The 24,219-nt window shown below is 39.1% G+C and overlaps 1 protein-coding gene across 1 annotated transcript in view; it reads right to left on the minus strand.

The window, feature by feature from the left end:
* The window catches only part of BRF1 (BRF1 RNA polymerase III transcription initiation factor subunit), a 687,556-nt gene that overhangs the window by 15,250 nt on the left and 648,087 nt on the right, over positions 1 to 24,219 (minus strand). The window contains exon 13 of the mRNA XM_053697273.1: positions 15,355 to 15,499. Within this exon, the coding sequence (XP_053553248.1) occupies positions 15,355 to 15,499 (145 nt within the window). The remainder of the gene's footprint in view (positions 1 to 15,354; positions 15,500 to 24,219) is intronic.

Here is a 24,219-nt window from a genome sequence, read left to right on the forward strand (position 1 = left end):
CTTCTATCCCCACCATACTCAGAGAACTAGAAAGTTATAAATTGGTTTCCAACTTCTCCATCAACATGGAAAAGTCTATGATATTACCCTTACATCTTGCAGAGGACGAGGTACAGTATATAACAAATAACACCTCATTCCAGATAACTAGCAAAATTAGATACCTAGGGATAGACATATCTCCTAACCACACGGAATTGTTTAATCTTAATTATATACCTCTCCAAATAGAAACTAATAAATCCCTAGAGCTTTGGAGTAAACAGGGCCACCTTTCTTGGGCTGGACGTATTAATACGATAAAAATGAACCTCCTTCCTAAATATCTATATCTGTTCCAGGTCCTCCCACTAGATCTCCCCACTCAGTACTTAATAAAACAACAAAAAATGTTCGACTTATTTATATGGGATCACAAGAGAGCCAGGGTGGCCAGGAACACCCTGTTTTTAAAGAGAGAAGATGGAGGACTGGGATCCCCAAACCTGATGTATTATTATAAAGCCGCACATATGGCTCGCATAGTTGCATGGAAACATTCCCCCCTAGAGAAACCCTGGATACAGATAGAAACATCTCTGGTGGGTGGCCTGAATCTGGGTGACCAGTGCTGGATCCCGCACAGAAATAGACCATCAGAAATTTGGGGAAACTACTATATAGCTTCTACCCTTAAAATATGGGATAAAACTCTAACTGAAGAGAATCCGATTTCGACTCCCATTTCCCCTCTATCCCCTGTGCTCAATAACCCCTTATTGCTACAAGCACACACTTTTCCCTCACCACGTCTAGACGGTAAACCTACTAACATACCAGCACACATGATACTCCAAAATTAGATCCCAAGCTGATATCCATCAACTTCTAGGTGCTCCTTTCCACCTTTGGTTCCCATACTTTCAAATTAGACATGCTATTCATAATAGTGCCCATAAGGCTAATCTTGTCAGACCTCTTACCCCCTTTGAAACACTGTGTACAACTACCTCAGTCACTAAATCCCATATGTCCATTGTATATAAACTTCTCAGAGGAACTTTCCCTAGTAAAAAACCCACGTATATCATAAAATGGGAAAAAGAATTAAACATAGTAATCACAGACACCCAGTGGCAGCGGATTTTTTTAGAGACCAAAAAATCCTCCCTATCAATGGCAGTGGTGGAAACAAACTACAAACTTCTTTCGAGGTGGTATCTGACCCCCCACCGCTTACGTAGCATTTTTCCTAATTCGTCCTCACTTTGTTGGAGACACTGTGGGGGGGGTGGGTACTCTTTCGCACATTTGGTGGTCCTGTCCTTGCCTCCGACCTTACTGGGACAGCATAAATAAACATATCGATAGGGTGTTGGGTAGACCTGTAGTGCTCACACCAAATCTGGTACTGCTGAGTGATATCCCTAAAATTCCATGTGTATATAGAAAGAAATTACTACAATGTATGCTTAGCTGCGCCAGACGCCTGATCCCTAGGTTCTGGAAGAAAACTGCTGTCCCCTCATACACTATGTGGGTAAAGGAGGTGAGTCATGTGCTTGAATTGGAAAAAGTATATTATACATATAAGAGAAAACAGGATGCTATTGTAGATATAATTTTTATTTGGGAACAGCAGACCACCTAAATCCTGAAAATAAACAAAGATATACCCGAAAATTGTTGATACAGGCAATTATGACTGGAATATTTGCTTTAATATAATATGTTTAATACTTCTCCACCTGACCTAACAAATCTTGGAATAGAGTGCTTTTAATAGATATCATAATGTGTTATATGACCCTAATGTATATGCTATTGTATATGTGATCAATGTCCGTACGCTTGGCACTACGCTCTTGTACACTTGTTATGTGTGATTTTCAATTTGATCTTGCTTTGAAAATAATAAAAATTATTTGATGAAAAAAAAAAAAAAAAGTGCCTCCACACTGTCCAGAAACAAACCCTCTATAAAGGATTTATATATGTCCCAGAAATCCAATGCAGATACATAGAGTGCAAGTCTCCAGTACCTAGGAGGCAAAAGCACGTACCTGCAAATCCAACTGTTGGGCAGGAAGACAGCTCACAAGGTGTGAAAGGACACATACTCCTATCAGAGACCTGTAGAAAAAAAAAAGAACAGAGTAACCAACTCTGGCTTTTTATACCAAGGGCAGCAAATATGTTAGAAAACAAAGCAAGGACCACCTCACCACTTTCTAACTGCTTAAAAGCCACCACAATTCTTACTCAAGAGATTGACGTGGACACAGCTAAATCCAAATTCTTGCTTGCAGGAAAAAGTACCTGAAAAAGAAATAAAAATCTTCAGACACCAACTTCACGTCCTCCATTGACAGAGGCAAAGAGAATGACTGTGGGTTATGGGTAAGGGAAGTGACACTTAACAGCTTTGCTGGGGTACTCTTTGCCTCCTCCTGCTGACCAGGAGTGAATATCCCACTAGTAATTGGAATGACGTTGTGGACTGTCCATGTCTTAGGACAGAAATATATCGGGTAAGCATAAATTATTTTTTCTTTTGTACAGGTGGTGAGAGTCCATAATCCATAAAGGGAGGGGTTTAAAAACATCTTTTTCACTGAGAAATTAAATCCACAACCCCGAACCCCAATAAAATATATATATTTTTAAATACACTTAAAAATATGAAACAGACAAGAATCAAACTGAAACAACTGCCTGAAGCCTCTTTCTGCCAAAAGCTGCACCAGAAGAAGCAAAAACATAAAAATGGTAGAATTTCATAAAAGTATGCAAATACCACCAAATAGCTGCTTTACAAATTTGATCCTCATTCTTAATAGCCCATGAAATAGCAACTGATCTGGTAGAATGAGCAGTAATCCGTTGTGATGGAGGCTGACCTGCCTCCAAATAAGCCTTGTGAATCAAACCTTTCAACCAAGAAGCTAAAGAAACAGCAGAAGCCTTCTGTCCTTTCCTAAAGCCAGTAAAATGAATGAACAAACTAGTAGTTTATTTAAAGGCCTTCCTAGCATCAAGGTAATACTTTAACACCATAAAAACATCCAAATTATGCAACAATCTTTCTGAAAATTAGGACACAAAGAAGGAAAAACAATTTCTTTGCTGATGTTATCATAAGAAACAACCTTTTGTAAGAAATCAAGAGTAGGTCTTAAACTGCCTTATCCAGATCAGATAGGGAGGTTCACAAGAAAGAACAGATAATTCAGAGACTCTTCTAGCAGCTGAAACAGCTAAAAGAAACAACACTTTTCAAGACAGTAGCATAATGTCAATCTTATGTAAAGGTTCAAAAGGAGGTGCTTGCAAAACTCGTAATACCAAGTTCAACTTCCAATTACAGGTTTGATACAAACTAAAGCCCGGACAAAAAAGAAAACATAATTTATGTAAGAATTTACCTGATAAATTCATTTCTTTCATATTGGCAAGAGTCCATGAGCTAGTGACGTATGGGATATACATTCCTACCAGGAGGGGCAAAGTTTCCCAAACCTCAAAATGCCTATAAATACACCCCCCACCACACCCACAATTCAGTTTAATGAATAGCCAAGAAGTGGGGTGATAAGAAAGGAGCGAAAGCATCAACAAGGAATTGGAATAATTGTGCTTTATACAAAAAAATCATAACCACCATTAAAAGGGTGGGCCTCATGAACTCTTGCCAATATGAAAGAAATTAATTTATCAGGTAAATTCTTACATAAATTATGTTTTCTTTCATGTAATTGGCAAGAGTCCATGAGCTAGTGACGTATGGGATAGCAAATACCCATGATGTGGAACTCCACGCAAGAGTCACTAGAGAGGGAGGGATAAAAATAAAGACAGCCAATTCCGCTGAAAAAATAATCCTCGACCCAAATCAAAAGTTTTAATCATATAATGAAAAAAACTGAAAATATAAGCAGAAGAATCAAACTGAAACAGCTGCCTGAAGTATTTTTCTACCAAAAACTGCTTCTGAAGAAGAGAAAACATCAAAATGGTAGAATTTAGGAAAAAGTAAGCAAAGACGACCAAGTTGCTGCTTTGCAAATCTGATCAACAGAAGTTTCATTCTTAAAAACCCAGGATGTGGAAACTGACCTAGTAGAATGAGCCGTAATCCTCTGAGGCGGGGAATTACCCGACTCCAAATAAGCATGATGAATCAAAAGCTTTAACCAAGATGCCAAAGAAATGGCAGAAGCCTTCTGACCTTTCCTAGAACTGGAAAAGATAACACATAGACTAGAAGTCTTCCTGAAAACTTTAGTAGCTTCAACATATTTCGAAGCTCTTACCACATCCAAAGAATGTAAGGATCTCTTCAGAGAATTTTTAGGATTAGGACACAAATAAGGGACAATAATTTCTCTACTAATGTTGTTAAAGATCACAACTTTAGGTAAAAATTTAAACGAAGTCCGCAAAACCGCCTTATCCTGATGAAAAATCAGAAAAGGAGACTCACAAGAAAGAGCAGATAATTCAGAAACTCTTCTAGCAGAAGAGATGGCCAAAAGGAACAACATTTTCCAAGAAAGTAATTTAATGTCCATAAAATGCATAGGCTCAAACGGAGGAGCCTGTAAAGCCTTCAAAACCAAATTAAGACTCCAAGGAGGAGAAATTGATTTAATGACAGGCTTGATACGAACCAAAGCCGGTACAAAACAATAAATATCAGGAAGTTTAGCAATTTTCTGTGGAACATAACAGAAAGAGCAGAGACCTTGCAGACAAACCCTTATCTAAACCATCCTGAAGAAACTGAAAAATTCTAGGAATTCTAAAAGAATGCCAAGAGAATTTATGAGAAGAACACCATGAAATGTAAGTCTTCCAAACTCGATAATAAATCTAGACACAGATTTACGAGCCTGCAACATAGTTTTAACCACTGAGTCAGAGAAACTTCTATGACTAAGCATTCAATCTCCATACCATCAAATTTAATGATTTGAGATCCTGATGGAAAAAACAAACCTTGAGATAGAAGGTCTGGCCTTAATGGAAATGGCCAAGGTTGGCAACTGAACATCCGAACAGGATCCACATACCAAAACCTGAACGGCCATGCTGGAGCCACCAGCAGCAAAAACAATTGCTCCATGATGATTTTGAAAATCACTCTTGGAAAAAGAACTAGAGGCGGAAAAATATAGGCAGGTTGATAACTCCAAGGAAGTGTCAATGCATCCACTGCTTCCGCCTGAGGATCCCTGAATCTAGATAGGTACCTGAGAAGTTTCTTGGTTAGATGAGATGCCATCAGATCTATTTCTGGAAGCCCGCACATCTGAACAACTTGAAAAAAAGACATCTGGGTGAAGAGACCATTCTCCCGGATGTAAAGCTTGATGACAAAGATAATCCGCTTCCCAATTGTCTATACCTGGGATATGGACCGCAGAAATTAGACAGGAGCTGGATTTTGCCCAAGCAAGCATCCAAAATACTTCTTTCATAGCCTGAGGACCGAGAGTCCCACCCTAATGATTGACATATGCCACAGTTGTGACATTGTCTGTCTGAAAACCAATAAAACGTCTCTCTCTTCAAATAGAAGCCAAAACTGAAGAACTCTGAGAATTGCACGGAGTTCCAAAATATTGATAGATAATCTCGCCTCTTGAGATTTCCAACTCCTTGTGCTGTCAGAGATCCCCAGACAGCTTCCCAACCTAAAAGACTTGCATCTGTTGTGATCACGGTCCAGGTTGGATGAACCAAAGAAACCCGTAGAACTATACGATGGTGATCTAACCACCAAGTCAGAAATAGCTGAATATTGGGATTCAAGGATATTAAATGTGATATCGTGGAATAATATACCTTGCACCATTAATTCAGCATTAAAAACTGGAGAGGTTTCTTATGAAAATGAGCAAAGAGAATCGAATCCAATGCTGCAGTCATGAGACCTAAAACTTCCATGCATATAGCCACTGAAGGAAATAATAGAGACTAAAGGTTCCGACAAGCTGAACCCAATAAAAATTGTCTCTTGTCTGTTAGAAACAAAGACATTGACACAATATATCTGGAAACCTAAAAAAGGTGACCCTTGTCTTGAGGAATCAAGGAACTTTTGGTAAAATGATCCTCCAACCATGTCCTTGAAGAAACAACAGAAGTTGAAACGTATGAGATTCTGCAGAACGAAAAGACTGAGCAAATACCACAATATCGTCCAAACAAGGAAACACAGAGAACCTTTTGAAAAGATTCCTAGAGCTGTGGCTAGGCCAGAAAGGAAAAGCAACAAATTGGTAATGCTTGTCTAAAAAAGAGAATCTCAGAAAATGAAAATAATCTGAATGAAAACAGAATATGAAGATATGCATCCTGTAAGTCTATTGTAGGCAAATAATGCCTTTGCTGACCAAAACACAGAATAGACCATATAAACACCATTCTGAAAGATGGTACTCTAATATGACAATTCAAAAAGATTTTTTATCTTTGGGACAATGAATAGTTCTGAACAAAACCCCAGACCCCGTTCCTAAAATGGAACTTGTATGAATACCCCAGATAACTCCAGGTCTGAAACACACTTCAGGAAAGTCTGAGCCTTTACTGGAATAGCTGGAATATGCTAGAGAGAAAAAGACTTCTCACAGGCGGTTTTACTCTGAATCCTATTTTGTACCCCAATCTAAGAAGTTTGGACCGAATTGAACCAAACAAATTTAGAAAAGTCTTAACCTGCCCCTTATCAGCTAAGCTGGAATAAGGGCCGCACCTTCATGCAAAATTGGGGGCTGACTTTGATCTTTTAAATGGCTTGAATACATTCCATTTTGAAGAAAGCTTCCAATTAGAAACATGTTACTTGGGGAAGAATTAGGATTCCGTTCCTTATTAAGAACAAAAACTAATATACGCTTAAGATTTACTCTTAGAACTTAATCTTGAAGCAAAAAACTCCTTTCCCCAGAGTAACAGTTGAAGGTATTGAATCCAATTGTGAACCAAATAATTTATTACCTTGGAAAAAAAGAAATCAAATTAGCATTCCAAGATTTAAGTCACAAAGTTATTCTAGCTAAAATAGCTAAAGACATAGATTTAACCTCAATTGTGAAAATATTAAAAAATTACATCACAAATTAAATTATTAGCATGTTGAATCAACTTAACAATGCTAAACAAATCATAATCCGATACTTGTTGCGCTAAAGTATCCAACCAAAAAGTTGAAGCAGTTGCAACGCCAGCCAAATAAATTGCAGACCTAAGAAAAGGACCTGAAAATAAAATAATTTTCCTTAGATAAGACACAAGTTTCCCATCTGAAGGAACTTAAAAATAAATACTATTTTCCATAGGGTAGAGATATCCCCATTAACTTTGAGGATCTTTCCCCAAAAAACTCCAAACTAACTGCTGGCAAAGGATACAATTTAAAAACCTTAAAAAAGGAATAAAAGAAGTCCCAGGCCTATTCCATTCCCTAGTATCAGGAACTGGAAAAAAACCTCTGAAGAAACCACAGGAGGTTAATAAGCAGAATTTAAATGTTTGCTAGTCTTAAAATCAAAAGGACTAGTCTCCCCAATATCCAATATAATCAACACCTTTTCAACAAAGAACGAAGGTACTCTATTTAAAAGTAAAAAAGTAGATTTTAGTGTCAATATCTGATGAAGGATATTCTGAATGAGATAAATCATCATCAGAGAAGGATAATTCAGTATGTTGTCGGTCATTTGAAAATTCATCAACTAAGGGCTCGCTTCCATTGAGTCGTAATTCAGTTTGCGTGCACTCGCAAACCGATAAATATGCTGTCGGAAGCAATATCGTTTATCGACTGTTTCCAACGGCGCGTTATACATCAATATCGGCAGCCGGACTTCGGCTGCCGAAAAGATCTTCGCGTCCCACAGAAAGTAATAGAAGCCGTTAATCGATAAATTGTACCAGGTTTCCAATGAAAGCGCTAACCGTTAATACACTGTCGGAGGCTGTCGATACATTGAGAAATATTACACCCAGCTAAACTAGGTGTAAAAGAGGAAAATTGTGCTTTTTGAGACCTATTTTCTATTGAAATTATAAAACTTGCAAATAATTAATAATAATAATGTAGAAATAAATTGTTATAAGTAATATTTATTGTTGTCTCATGTATAGAAATAGTTGAACTTATATTCTAATAGAAATATCAGTATATATTTAAATATAATAAAATATGCAAGAACATATCTACAGAATGCAAACTAGACCTATGCCTAGGGCAGCAATAAATATTACTTATATTTATGAAGTGGTAAATATAATTATATTAGAAAATAGTATTTGATTATTAAAAATATGGATAAGTGTATCTTTATTTTTCTTGAGAGGTGATCACCGGTAAGGAGCACGGACGTTAAACGTAAATTCTATAGCGTAAGGTTGGGTTACCTTAGCAACTAATTGATTTTCAAGAAATCCGACATCAGATGGAAGCGTTAACACAACGTTAACTTACAGCTACACGAAAAGAGCGACTGCACGCTATCCGCAAAATATTTCAATGGAAACCTGGTACTAAAATGGAGCCGTAAATTACTTTTAGCTGTTGGCCGCTTCGGTAGCTTACGGCTCCATTTTTAACGACTCAATGGAAGCGAGCCCTAAATGAGAAGTTTAAAAAAGACCTTTACATTTTATTAGAAGGCGGTTTGGCAGACAAAGCCTTTAGAATAGAATCAGAAAAATATTATTATAAATTCCTAGGTATATCTTGTACATTAGATGTTAAAAGAATAGCAATAGATAATGCATTAATACTGATGGACTCTGCATATAAAAGTTTATCATGATAACTTATTACAAACCATAGATAAAGATAAAAATTCATAACATTAAAATAAATGAACTTAGCTTTGGTAGGACTTATCTCAGTCATCAGTTTTTTAGATATCTTGCAAATGTAAGAGAAAAAACAACATATAAAACAAAATATCAATTTCCTTCAATGGCAGTTTCAGGAATGGGAAAAAAATGCAAACAAAATAAGCCTCTGAAAACCAGAAGCAGAATGAAATAAAGACTTAAATAATGTCAGAAATCTGGCGGCAAGTATGACGCCCACAACTGACAAAATATTTTTTGGCGCCAAGAACGTCTGTAACAAACACGAGCGTCATAGATGATAGTCAACAAGCGTAATTCTCGTGCCAAAAGTCTCGCGCCAAGAATGACGCAATAAATTATAGCATTTTACGCACCCGCGAGCCTAACAGCCGCAATTTAGAAAGAAAGTCAATTTTTTTTTTTAAATATGCATTTCCCAAAATGAAACTGACAGTCTGCAAAAAGGAAATATACTGATAAACCTGAATCATGGCAAATATAAGTACAAACATTATATTTAGAACTTTACAAATAAAGTGCCAAACCATAGCTGAGAGTGTCTAAATAAAGGAAAACATACTTACCAAAAGACACTCATCTACATAAAGTAGATAGCCAAACCAGTACTGAAACGAGAATCAGCAGAGGTAATGGTATATAAGAGTATATCGTCGATCTGAAAAGGGAGGTAGGAGATGAATCTCTACGACCGATAACAGAGAACCTATGAAATAGACCCCCGTTGAAAACATCGTATTCAATAAGTGATACTCCCTTCACGTCCCTCTGACATTCGCTGTACTCTGAGAGGAATCACGCTTCAACAATGCTGAGAAGCGCATATCAACGTAGAAATCTTAGCACAAACTTACTTCACCACCTCCATAGGAGGCAAAGTTTGTAAAGCTGAATTGTGGGTGTGGTGGGGGGTGTATTTATAGGCATTTTGAGGTTTGGGAAACTTTGCTCCTCCTGGTAGGAATGTATATCCCATACGTCACTAGCTCATGGACTCTTGCCAATTACATGAAAGAAATGTATGCTTACCTGATAAATGTATTTCTTTTACGATATGACGAGTCCACGGATTTCATCCTTACTTATGGGATATCGCCCATCCTGGTCAGCAGGAGGAGGCAAAGAGCACCACAGCAGAGCTGTATATATAGCTCCTCCCTTCCCTCCCACTCCAGTCATTCGACCGAATTTAGGAAGAGAAAGGAAAAGCCAACGTGCAGAGGTGACTGAAGTTTAACAAAAATAAAGACCTGTCTTAGAAAATGACAGGGTGGGCCGTGGACTCGTCATATCGTAAAAGAAATACATTTATCAGGTAAGCATAAAAACGATATGACGAGATTTTGAAAGTCCAAAAAAATATATACTTGTACAAAGTTAATGAGGTCAGAGTCAGGAACGCCTGACGCGTTTCGCACATGCGTAGATGTGCTTCTTCGGAGCCTCCGAAGAAGCGCATCTACGCATACATGAAATTCGTCAGGCGTTCCTGACTGTGACCTCATTAACTTTGTACAAGTATATTTTTTTTTGGACTTTCCAAATAAACTTTTGTTCCAGCTTTTGGATATTGTGCAAGCTACAGCTCATTTCTATTGTGCTGTCATTTCATTCAGGATTGCTGTTTTACCTTTGTGATTAATTAATATATCATTAAGCTACAATAAGGACTTTGTTCTTTCATTCTTTCCCTATAGTGGGGAAGCTTTTGTGTTTCACTTTCAGTGTGCAAGATTATAACAAATAAGCAGTTTATTTGCAGCAGCCTTCTCCTTCTGAAGTTACACCTATATCTTGCAAGCAGTCTCTAACCTGCCACAGCTGCATGTGTGCTTGGATGATAATCTGCAGTGCTCTCTCTCTCCCAGCTACAACAAGTGCAATAAATCCAATATCCTTCGCTGTTAGCACAACACTCGAAATCTGTCCCATTAGCGTCGCCCTGGTCTCTGTGAAGAAGGCTAGGATTAGTGAGGCTCTCCTGCATGCTATAGGACATTTATTACTTTGACCATCCTGGGAACCATCATCTCTCTCCTGGATACCCTGCCATAAGTCTGTTGGGTGACCATATTGATCCCTCCATGCTCCCTTAGCATCAAAAGAGGTGCTTGATACATTAGTTCAGTTCCTGTGCTGGAAGTTGGTCTTCTGGGTGACCGAATAGATCCCAGACTGCCCCTATTAGCACTAACTGAGGTGCTCTCCTAAATGTGAGTCTGTTTGTCTATCTTAAGATCTACAATTTTGGACCAAACAATATTGGGCCATGTGGCGCTTCTGTTTTTTCTTTTTTTTTATTTGACTTTACTTGTTTACTTGGAGACAGTGCATCTTATTTCTCTTTTTGCTATTTTGTTCACTAACGGTTGGGTATACCGCTCACGGATCCGCTGCCTCATTTGCTCCTCCTATCACGGACACAGGTTCTCTCTCTTCCTTACTTGTGTTTAGCTCCCACCCAAGTGCCTAGCAACGGCAACGTCATGGGAGACGCGCCAGGAGGTGCGCCACACTACGCATACGACCGAATCTCTACACACGCCAGGAAGGACACACAAGCTGCACCCCCCGGAAGGGTCTTATCGCCAGTCCATGAGGAAGTACAGAGTGCGTCCAGGCACCACACTAGACCAGTGGAGGGTAAGAGAAAACGGCTCACAAGCACTACTATAGTAACTTGTTGTTGATTACTTACTGACACCTCGGCTGAAGAGGAGCGTGTTAGACACCAAAGAAACTTTCCTAGAGAGAGACGCTGTGAGCCCTAGGATTTGGATATCATTACTATTCTGACTGTTTGCCCATTATACACGGATATTTATTGGGACAAACATACCCCTATTAGTGATCTCTAATATATACTCACAGAGACTTAGGGGTCTTGTTTATAACTGAACACCCTGCTTTTTGTGTATTAATGTTTCTTGGGTTGTTTACCCTAGTTCCAAGATTGGCTGGGTCTTATGGACTTGGTTAGTGAATAATTCCCTTCCTGTTTAGTGGAAGAGGAAGAGGGGACTCCCTTGAAATTTCTAAAGGAACGAAAATTACTCTGTCGTCCCCTTTGCTTAGATGTCTTATCTTAAAGGAGGAGGAGACCCTTTCCTCCTGTAATGTCAGAAATAATCTCCTTTAACCCCGAACAGGGTCCTCCCCTTGCAAGGAATATTCAAAAACGAGTTAGCCGACACATCTGCAGATAAAAAAATTCAACCATAAGGCACTGCGTGCTAAGACAGAAAATCCCGAACTCTTAGCCGCCGAACAGGTAATCTGCAAGGAAATATCAACAAACTTTATAACAAACAGCTAAGTTAAGAGTTGTAATTGTTGTGTGCTGCTGTTCCATCCTAAGTCACAAAGGAAGAATGCACACCAAGGAACAGCAGTAGGGTCCTAATAAAAATGACCCTGACTGTTATAACTGTAACTATTTACTTATTGTGCAAAAGCAAATAACAGTCGCGTGCAATAGTGCATCACCAGCTTCAGAAATGTATATGCCAATTTGGGTACCTGCCAGTCTTAGGATTTAGGCAAGGCACCAGTAAAAAGGGCACTCACAGAACAGAAAAAAACTTAGGTTTATTTCAATAAATGGTTCAAAAGGAACTAAATCTTCCCATAGGAAGCGATACTGTTTCTTTAATGAAATACATATGTATGTATTGGGTACTTGTAAAGCGCGGCAAATCACCCTTAAGGGTCGCAAGGCGCTGCTCATGTTGTCTCCGCTTGTGTTATTCACATCACAAAGGGAGAATTAACAAACAAACAGTTGAAAAACAGTTGCAAACTGAACGCAGAAAAAAGTTACTTGTCCTTTAAATCTTAAAGTAACATATTATAGGATGAAGAAACAAACAAACAGCCATAAGACCCTTAATAAATGGTACACCTTTTTTTATTTTTTATTATTATTTGCACTGTCACTTTAAATTGTAAAAGTACGACCTATTTCTGTCGTGCAGAAAAACAATCCATCTTATAATCATAGTAATAAAGTAGCAACAAAGCGTTACTATGTACATCAAAGGCAACGTCTTTGCAAGCAACCGCAGAGCACTTCCTGTGTGTCAAAAACTAATTTTATAAAACATTTTTGGAATCAATTGCGCAGAATTACCAGACTCCTAACAGCTATAGCTGAGGAAGGAGTAATTAGGTCAGAATGGAACATATGAAAACATGTGACTGTCACTTTAAATTTTAAACAGAAAAACACACACTTTTTTCTTTTTATTTTATTCCATATCCTGCATTAAAACCCAATAGGGCAAAACTAGCGCAAACTGCAAGATCTCAACACCCCTCGGTAGTATCCCTGTTTAGAGAGGCATGATCCAAGCCATACCAGACTCCTCACCGCAACAGGGGAAATAAGGCTACGATCCGACTTATTTTGTCGGTCGCCAAGTAAGCCTACAATAGGGAAACGTGTCTGTGCACACTAAGAAAATACAACCCATCTCCAGGTCGGAATTGTTTTTAATGGAACTGTCGGGAGAGATACTGAACACGCTAAGTAAATGGCGTCCTAAAGACCGCCCCTCCTGGGTGGTGACGTAACGGACAACTCCCGGGCGGCAAGGAAGACTTAGTGAATCGCCGGGAGAACATACATAAGCCCCATGTAAATACATGTCCATAGATAAAGTAGCCCACATCACGGACATAGTCACAATAGGCACCTCCCGGCGTCATGCTAAGATGTAATGACCCGCCGGGAGAGCAAAATGGCGCGTAAAGACAAAGCGTCCCCAAGGACCGCCCTTCGTGGGCGTATACAGTACATTACACAGACATCTCCCGGTCGCCATCTTAATCTCCGGGAGATGTAACAAAATGCCCCAATAACCAACAGTATAATCGCAAGTACCCTCTCCATTACCTAGGGAGAGAAGCGGTTAATAATACACAGTATCAACCGGTCGGCATTGCTTTCATGTCTCTGTGCATGCAACCGCCGGGAAAAATTTACAAGGGGAACCCCAGCTGCCTAGACTTGTCTCCCAGAAAGGAGAAAGCTCATACCTGAATAAGGAGCCCTTCTCTCTTCACAATGAGAGTGGCCAATGTCTTCTGAGCCCATTCTATCTTCTATGCCCAGGAAATATAAATGGGTAATTAGTAAGATCTCTCAGATTTTTCCCCTAAAAGGGCAGCATACAATCTATGGGAGGCGCAGTGAGAATTATGTCCCACAAGTTCCCATTGCTTTGAAGCCACCAAATGCTTCTCTTTTTGCACTGAAGAGACTGATCTGGTCTAGGCTAAACCCCAGAACAAAGTAGCACACTGTGGCACTACTTTAAAAATAATAAACTCTTGATTGAATAAAACTATAACTAACACCTCACTCTGCCTCTTCCTATCACTAACACAGGCAAAGAGAATGAATGGGGTGGGAGGGAAGGGAGGAGCTATATATACAGCTCTGCTGTGGTGCTCTTTGCCTCCTCCTGCTGACCAGGTGGCGATATCCCATAAGTAAGGATGAAATCCATGGACTCGTCATATCTTGTAAAAGAAACCATGAATATCGGGAAGATTAGTAAGTTTCATATGAAACAAAACTGAAAGAGCAGAAATCTGATCTCCAAGCAATCCTGTAAAAGAATACCAAGAAAAACCACAGTCTATACATCAAGAACAAAAGGCTTTCCAGACATTATGGTACATTTTCCTAGTTTACTGGAGTAGAGTCACCCATACAAAGTTCATTCTCCGAATAACTCCTCAGTGGTTCAATCCCAAGCCACATATAATACCAAACATATGCATATAGCAAGTCTGGATCAATATTTAAATATCAGAAGAGTTGAGCATTATCCAGTACAGTGAAATTAACCCTTTGCAAAATCGAGGCTATTTAGTAATTAAAATCTTTAAATTTTTTAGTTTCTATTTTATTTATATGTGCAGCAACCAATACATCCCTCTGACAAGCACTGCCCACTGAGGGGAAACTGGGCCTCAAAATACACCCCTCTCTCTAAATAAAATCATGCACTTGTTCATTCTTCAACCACTTCCAGTGGAGGCCAAGAAAAGACTGGGGTATGTGTGAGGTGGGAGGGGTTATATAGAGCTCTTGGGGTTTGGGAATCTTTGCCTCCTCCAAGTGGTAGGGAAGGTAACTCCCATAAGTAATGGATCATTAACTCTCACCACCTGTATGAAAGGAAACATTTTGCTAAGCACTCAAAGGCCTTTACATATAATCATTGTTTGTACAATGATATTTCTGTAGATAGTTGTGCTGCAAGAGAAAGTGATTGCTCTTCTCTCTACATTATTGCTTGTAACTTCCCAAAACACAAACAGCCCCAATAATAATCTTAAGAAACTCAAGTCAGAATAGGAGGAACTTTACTGAAGCTGTATGATTCAGAGTAAAGATGTCATGAATCAATTCTATTAATCTAGACTTTTAAAAACCCATATGTATAAGCTTAATGTGTCTTTATGTTTTATGCAGCTATAACTCACCGCTGCCCCCCAGGAGCTGCAGCGCACTTATACAGTGTTCTTCATCATCTTCTTCCTCCTCCTCAACCTCCTCATCGTGCTGGTAAGTGACTGGGCCACTCTCCACCACTACAGCAGATGCTGTCTCGTGATTCTTTGTGGGTTCCTAAGACATAAACAGCATCATTTAGGCACAATTAGTAAGTGTGACACGAGGTGCTATACACATATAGCTAATCTCTACTATATAAAAAATAATACAACAAAACTGGGAATGAATCTGTTAAAATGATTAAAACTCTATAATGTTATATATGTATATAAAACGGGCATAAATCTAATGACCTATGTGCTAGCCCTGGTTTACTCCCTTGTCTGGAAGAGAAGGACAGAGTGTGCAACAATGTAACTTACAGAACCAGTGCACTCAGCCTATAATAGGCAACCTGAGGGGAGGGGAGTTAACCCCAAAAACTGGGCTCTGGTCAAAGTTAAGTCCGACCTGTTGGGGTGGGGGTTAAAGGGATATGGAGATCAAAAAACCTTAAAGAATCTCAAACAGCACAGAATTTCAAAACATTTTTCAATGTAATTATTTTATTAGATGTACCACTTTATCTTTGCCTTTCTTGTGTTCCATGACAGCATACTGAGGTAGGCTCAGGTACATGCAAATGCATCAGTGTGTAAAGCAGTTATACAAGCAACCAGCACTTTATCTGCAACAAGCAGTGCTGAATAACACCCACAACTCTGTATTCCCCTACTACTACTGCACACACTGTTTGGAGGTCTCCTATCCAAAGACAGATGCATTTTCAGTTTATGCAGAGTCTTCCTAACTATACTGCACTACCTCAGTTTACCATAGAGTTATACAATAAAGTGGTAGAAGCTACAGTACTCTACATCTCCCCCTACAGGTTGATTTCTATTATTGCTACACACACTGCTGCAGGCAACAATGCATGCACATATCTGAGCCTATGCCAGTATGCCCACATATGAAGGAGACAATCTTTAACCAAGGATAGCAACAACAACAAAAAAGGAGGGGGGAGCAAATTGATAGAAGTAAATTGGATTTTTTTTATTGCATTCTCTATTTTCAAGTTTAATTCTGACTTCCTACTCTAAAGCACTTATTTTCAGTCAAGAAAAAACATTCCAAAAGATTAAAACAAAGACAGAAAATTTGGGTGTTTAATGTCTATTAACAAATATTAAACCCTTTAAAAAAACAGGGATTCCCCAGTAGTCAGTTTAAAACAGTGCTGCTCTGAGCTAGCACATACAGCGCCCATGATGGGAGCTAAATGCTAAGGAGACTGATGAGAAAAAGAAAAGATCAAAACAACCCGTTTTTTTTACTGCTTCCTGGTGTGATCCGTAGGGTGTTCAGCAGATGGCCAATACTGGTTTAGCACAGAAGGGAGCCGCACATTCTAAAATACGGGGGCGGCCTCTACGGAACATAAACGGGTCAATCCGTACAGCAGGTAAAACCTAAAACATATTCTGTAAATTGTAGATAAACGGTGAAAAACACAACACTTGCTGAGCCTCCAACATCACAACCTATCAGGGCCACACTATGGAAGTCTTCTCCTTGACAATGCTGAATTTTTGCTCTTGAGTATTTACTTTTTTTAAATCCAAAAAGGTTGAATGCATTAAACAGTCCTCAAGAACCAATCTCAGTAACAGGATTAAATTACACACGGAAAACTTTGTTCCTTGGGATGTTTCATGCTGAAAATTTCCATCTACCATGAAAAATGCCTGTGAACAGCGTAGAACTCGAAATAAGCTGCTCATTGACTCACGGATTTTGAAGAAGTGAAAAAATATTCTAATTAAAATATGACCTCTTCCTAATTATCATCCTGTTTCCATCCTGCTGCACATCTAAATGTGTGCAATAATTGTAATGAGGGAGAAGAAGTGATAATGTCGCACCCAAGGCTGCTAAAGAAGATTAATACTTTCTAGTTGTCGTAGTTATTTTTAAAATGTGGAATCGTATGGTCTGTGCTTAAGATGCTAAATCGCGTACGGCAAAACGACCACCAACTGATCTCTATTACCAAAGACAAATGGAGAAAAAAAACAAAACGCCAATAACCAAAGAAATTGTCCGTTCTTCAATTTATCTAGAAGCTCAGACTTAATGGGGCAACGGAACGACAATGGCAATTTAGTGAAAGGGGACATTAAACTCAAAATGTAATTCCCTATAACGCAATTAATAATAATAATACAAAGTAAAAAAGGTCATGAACGTGCTAGGGTTTTATTTGTAATTTAAAGGGACACTGAACCCAATTTTTTTCTCTCATGATTCAGATAGAGCATGCAATTTTAAGCATTTAGCCACCAATTATCAAGGACTACCCAGGTGCAAAACAAAAAATGAGCCGGCTCCTAAGCTTACATTCCTGCTTTTTCAAATAAAGATACCAAGAGTACAAAGAAAATTTGATAATAGGAGTAAATTAGAAAGTCGCTTAAAATTGTGTGCTCTATCTGAATCATGAAAGAAAAAATTTGGGTTCAGTGTCCCTTTAAACCTGAAAACTATTTTTTCCCCAATGCCCTACTGGTACTGGCCACACACCAATTGCTTAAAGGGACGTTCATGATTGAAATAGAGCATACTTTTTTAAACAAACGCACTACTAGGAGCTAATGGAACACATCAGTCAGCCAAAGAGGCATTTATATGTGAAGCAACCAATGAGCAGCTATCTCCCAGCTCCTGTGCCTACCTAGGTATGCTTTTCAACAAAGGCTACCAAGATAATGAAGCAAATTCGATAAAAGTTTAAAAGTCTATGCTCTATATGAATCATGAAGGAAATGTTTCGTTTTTTTTTTTTTATAATATCTTTATTGTGTTTCCAGCATTTGAAGAAAAGTAATACAATAACAACCAAAGTATTATCAATATATGCAAAAACAAAGAATTAGGGATAACAGTCCTTCAGGTTCCTAGAGCTGGAAACAATTTCCATGTAAATATACAATAAAAGCAAATGATATAACTAAACTGCGTAGCTGTTTCGTTTTTTTTAAACAACATAAATCTCTATACAAGAGCTGATACTCATTTCTCAATTTATCTTCCCTCACAAACAATACACAGAGACTTTTTTTTATTACAAAACAACGCTTGCACCCCCATGTCCCAGCATATGTTGTCTAAAAGAGACTCACCCACATTTATCTATTCCTTGGTGTTCAAATCTCTGCGCCACATATGTTTCCCATAGTGTCAGTAACTGTGCATACAAGTCTTTGCACTTGACTTTCATATAATGGTACTCTTCTAGCTTTAATAGGTCATTACATTTGTGTACCCACTGAGCTATGCTAGGCACGTTTTGTGTCTTCCAACTCTGAGCTAACAATATTTTCAAACCATTACTTAGTATTTGAAGCATCTTTTTCTGCGCTGTTGATACTTTTCTGGGGGTGTGTAGAAAAAGCCACAATTTGGGATCCAATGGTAGTGCCTTGCCCACCACCTTAGAGGCTTCTGTAGCTATGCTTGCCCACAATGGTGCTATGGCAGTGCATGACCACCATATATGCGTCATGGTTCCCTTTTCTAATCCGCAGCGCCAGCATACATCATTTTGCGTGTTAAATAGTTTATGTATCCTAACTGGAGTCATGTACCACCTGTGTAAGATTTTAAGGTTTAGCTCTATTATGTTAGCTGATATAGAGGCTTTTGAGACCTTGTAAAAAATATTTTTTGCTTCCCTGTGGTCAATGTCTATGCCTAACTCCTCTCCCCATCTCTCCACATAGTAAGGGACATGACCCGGGGGTTGTATTTGTAATAGTTTATATAACAACGATAGGGAGTGTTGTGTAGGTTCTGACGCAGCGCATAGCGTTTCAAATTGTGTCAATGGTCTTATTAGGTTTCTTCTATCGATATGCCTAAAAATGTACAAAGTGCATTGGTGATGGAATAGCCAATTATTGAAGATTAAAAGACCTTTTGCTATCAACTCTCCTCTCGTGTGTAGTTTAATCTCATTTCCCAATTGGAATACTTGTAAGGTTCTATGTGTTGTATCCGTGCTGTAAGAGGGTAAGTTCAACCCCGGTAGGAATTCTCTATTTTCGAGTAGTGGTGTTAGTGGTGAGTACCTAGATGATATGTGCGGAAATTTTTGTAGCACTCTATCCCAAACTCTAAAAGTCTCTCCACACAGTAGATTTATGTTATTGTCCTTAAATAAACCTCCCTGGGAGGTCCAGCATTGCGTTCTCAGGTGGTTAAAGCCCATTATCTCATGTTCTATTTGAACCCATATTTTATTGTGGAAGTTATGTGACCAATCGAGGATCCTTTGCAAGTGGATAGCTAGGTTGTATTTCAGTATGTCAGGGGATCCCAAACCTCCACTGTGAAGAGGTGTACACATAATATTTTTGTTAATTCTTGTGTGTTTTTTGTTCCAGACAAATTCTAATATTTTTGCCTGTAGTGATGGAAGAAAGGAGCTCGGCAGGGGCACGGGCAGGGCTTGCATTACATACAGTAAGCGTGGAAGGACATTCATTTTAAAAATATTTATTCTCCCTATCCACGACGTGTGACGTGACCTCCACGAGGAGAGATCGGCTATGATTTTTCTGTTCTCTGTAGTGGGATATAGTTTACCTGAAACAAGTCTTTTGTGTTATTTGTTAGGTGGATTCCTAGGTACCGCAGTGATTTTTCTTGCCACTTAAAAGGACAAATTAGTTTCAGCTGAGAGAGTTGTGTATGTGGGAGGGAGATATTAAGTATCTCCGATTTTGATTTATTAATTAGGAAATTTGATGCCAGCTGAAATTCCCTCAGGTGTTCTAATGTCAGGGGCACCGATATGAGTGGGTTTGTGGGAGTGAACAAGATGTCGTCCACATACAGCATGATTTTATAATTGTTTTCTCCGATTTTGATTCCCTCTATATCTTTGTCCTTTCTTATCGATATAGCTAGAGCCTCCACCACACACGCAAACAGCAGGGGGGATAGGGGGCATCCCTGTCTTGTGCCATTTTGTATCAAGAAGGGTTGGGACAATGTACCATTGACCCGCACCTGTGCCGAGGGAGACCTATATAATGACATGATCTTTGATATAAATGGGTTCCCCAAACCAAATTTATTAAGTGTCGCCTGCAAAAATCTCCACCGGACGCGGTCGAAAGCTTTCTCCGCGTCCGTGGAGATCAGTACTAGTGGTATGTCCCTCGACACTGCATAGTCTATTAAGTCCACCGCTCTCACAGTGTTATCCCTTGTTTCTCTATTAACTACAAACCCTACTTGATCTCTAGCTATTATGCGCGGTATAATGGAGTTCAATCTATTAGCCAACAATCTGGCGTAAATCTTAATATCATTATTAAGTAATGATATAGGCCGAAAGTTGTCTACTCTGTCACTTGTTTTACCCGGCTTAGGGAGTACCACTATGTGAGCTGCCAAGGATTCTTTTAGAAATGGTTTTGTTTCTGATAACGTCTGGAATAAATCCAGCAGATGTGGTGTGAGTATGTCTATATATTTTTTATAGTAATATGTTGTGTAGCCATCCGGCCCTGGTGCTCTCTCATTTGGGAGATCCTTAATTATTTTTTTAATTTCATTTAGCGTGAAAGGTTCCTCTAGGTAGGCCCTATCCTCCTCTTTTAGTTCAGGGAAGTTCAGATCATCCAAGAACCCATCTATATGCTCTGATGGTGGTTCCTGCAAATTATAAAGGTTCTTGTAATATGTACGAAATGCCTCTGCTATATTTTTGGACGACACCTGCTCCCTCCCGTTGGAGTCCTTAATTCTCAGGATATGTGTTTTATTTATCTTTCGTTTTAGTTTCCTAGCGAACAGTCTGCTGCACTTATTATTACCCTCAAAGTGTTGCTGTTTGAGCTTGAGAGCCATCTTTTTGCAATCTTTATATATTATATCGTTGAGTTTGCTTTTATACTCCGATAGTAAGGCTAGTGTCTGTGTGTCTTCGGGGTGTTTTTTAAGCTCTCTATCCAGGTCTTCCAACTTATTTAAAACCGATTCGTAGTATGCTCTCTGTTGTTTTAATTGGTGGGCCCTCACGCTCATCAATTCTCCCCTTAAGACCGCTTTATGTGCTTCCCAGCAATATCTGACATCCACCCCCTCACCTGCGTTTAGTTGAAAAAAGTTTTCTAATGCTGTCTCTATTCTAATCGTATATATAGGGTCATCCAGCAAAATGTCGTCTAACTTCCACAGATAACTAGTGTTCTCCCTAGTGTCCCATCTCATAAGGCAGCTTACCATAGAATGGTCCGTCCACGATGCCGGGAGTATTTGACAGTTAATCGCAAGCGCTATACTAGAGACGTCAGGGAAAATATAGTCAATCCTGGAGTGTCTAGCGTGAGGGTGGGAGAAGAATGTATAATCCCTCTCTCTATCGTGTAGTATCCTCCAAACGTCATGTAAAGCAAGTTCTCTTATACATATTTTGAGTTTGTTTATGATTGCATGTGCGGTGGAGGACGTCCCCGTGGAGTTGTCCAACGCGGGATCTAATGTGCAATTGAGATCACCACACATGATCAATGAGCCTTTAGCAACCTCTAGTACCGCGTTTGTCAAGCTCCTGAAAAAGGCACCTTGCGCTGTGTTCGGGACGTATGCATTAACAAGTGTTACTTGTTTGTGGAATAGTGACCCCGCTTATCTTTTACTTGTGTGTTAGTTTGAAATGGTATGCCCCTTTTAAACAGGATGCCTACTACCCCCTTCTTGGTGTTGTTAGAAGCGTAGAAAGACTCACCAAACTTATGTTTGAACGTTCCAGGTTCTCTATGTTTTAGGAAGTGAGTCTCCTGTAGGAAGATCACATCTGCCTTTTTTTCCCTAAAGTCTCTCATTGCTAGGTTTCTCTTAAATGGACTATTAAGGCCCTTTGCATTAACCGTGAGGAAGTTAAGTCCCCTATGTGTATTTGTGGCGTTCTCAATCTTACCCGGGGGCCCCATCTATGTATTTTGGAAAATAGAGGATGCGTGTGTGGTGCACAACTCTTGTCTCAGTGTGTATTTGCTCATTGGGGAAAAAATACATCAGCTCTTGCAGTACTATAACAAAACTCCAAACATATAAAAACCAAATAACAGAACAATATAATAAAACAATAAAAATACAACTTTTTGTCATAATATTAGGGGGAATGCAGGACAACATCCCCTCCCTCGAGATCTAAAATTTTTAGCATAACCTTTATAGATGTTTATAGTCTCTATAAGTTCTGAATCTATATGTATATATGCAAGTCAACTAGCTATGTTCATACATTTTTAGCAATCAAAACAATCTCACCCAGAATTGGATCGCTTCATGTCTCCTGTGCAGTAGAAACTGTGACCTCCATAGAGGCAGGTTTTTGTTTGTCCCTTCTGCGTTTGCTGTTGGATACTTTCTTTGTTTTCCCCTCAGGTGACTGGGATCTTCCAGGTCGTTGATATCTTCTTTGTCTCCCTGAGAGTCAAAATCTGCTGGGATATCAAAAGTGATATTTAGACCCCTGGAGAGAGAGTCCAGATCCTGAGGTTCTTTGTAGGTGTAAACATTGCCCTTATATGAGATGGTCAGGCTGAAAGGGTATCCCCATCTATATCTGATCTTTTTATCTCCAAGAGCTTTAGTTATGAAAGCAACTTCCCTCCTCCTTTGTAGCATGTTAGGGCACAAGTCCAGAAAAACTTGAAGATTATGATCAAGATATGGTATATCTATCAGAGCTCTGAGAAGAGAGAAGTATGGCGCTTGCTGCTGCTGTGCCGTAAGTAGAGACCGGAGATGCTTCCAATGTTGGCTGAGAATCAGTCCATCTCCGCAATCAGAGAGACTCACTGTGTTTTCTACCTCTCCGCAACACAAACGGGCTCTCTACAGGTTACAATTCTAGTCACAAACTAGGGAAGGGATGCCGTGTAGCTCAGAGCACTAACTTTGTGCGGCCATGTTCCGGCATGGCCAGGCTCCGCCCCCGAAGGAAATGTTTCTTTAATTACTCCAGGAGCTACTCAAGGGGCTTCTCATGGGTGTGTCCCAGGAATAAAGAACTTGCTCATGTTTACTATTCATAGATTACAACTACATGACACATATTTGTTATACAATGACATAATCCCACAACCTCTGAGGTATGTCTGACTGTCTTTTTCGTAAAGAGGCAGTAAAGTTAAACATTCACGAGTCAGATAGAGCACACACTTTTAAACAAATTTCCAATTTACTTTTATTATCTCGTTTGCTTTATTGTCTTAGTATACTTTGTTGAAGGTAGGTGCAGGAGCAGCTGATTGGTAGCTGCACATACAGTACAGGGAGTGCAGAATTATTAGGCAAGTTGTATTTTTGAGGATTAATTTTATTATTGAACAACAACCATGTTCTCAATGAACCCAAAAAACTCATTAATATCAAAGCTGAATAGTTTTGGAAGTAGTTTTTAGTTTGTTTTTAGTTATAGCTATTTTAGGGGGATATCTGTGTGTGCAGGTGACTATTACTGTGCATAATTATTAGGCAACTTAACAAAAAACAAATATATACCCATTTCAATTATTTATTTTTACCAGTGAAACCAATATAACATCTCAACATTCACAAATATACATTTCTGACATTCACAAACAAAACAAAAACAAATCAGTGACCAATATAGCCACCTTTCTTTGCAAGGACACTCAAAAGCCTGCCATCCATGGATTCTGTCAGTGTTTTGATCTGTTCACCATCAACATTGCGTGCAGCAGCAACCACAGCCACCCAGACACTGTTCAGAGAGGTGTACTGTTTTCCCTCCTTGTAAATCTCACATT

This window comes from Bombina bombina, chromosome 1 (genome assembly GCF_027579735.1).
Source record: "Bombina bombina isolate aBomBom1 chromosome 1, aBomBom1.pri, whole genome shotgun sequence".
In the NCBI taxonomy this organism is placed as follows: domain Eukaryota; kingdom Metazoa; phylum Chordata; class Amphibia; order Anura; family Bombinatoridae; genus Bombina; species Bombina bombina.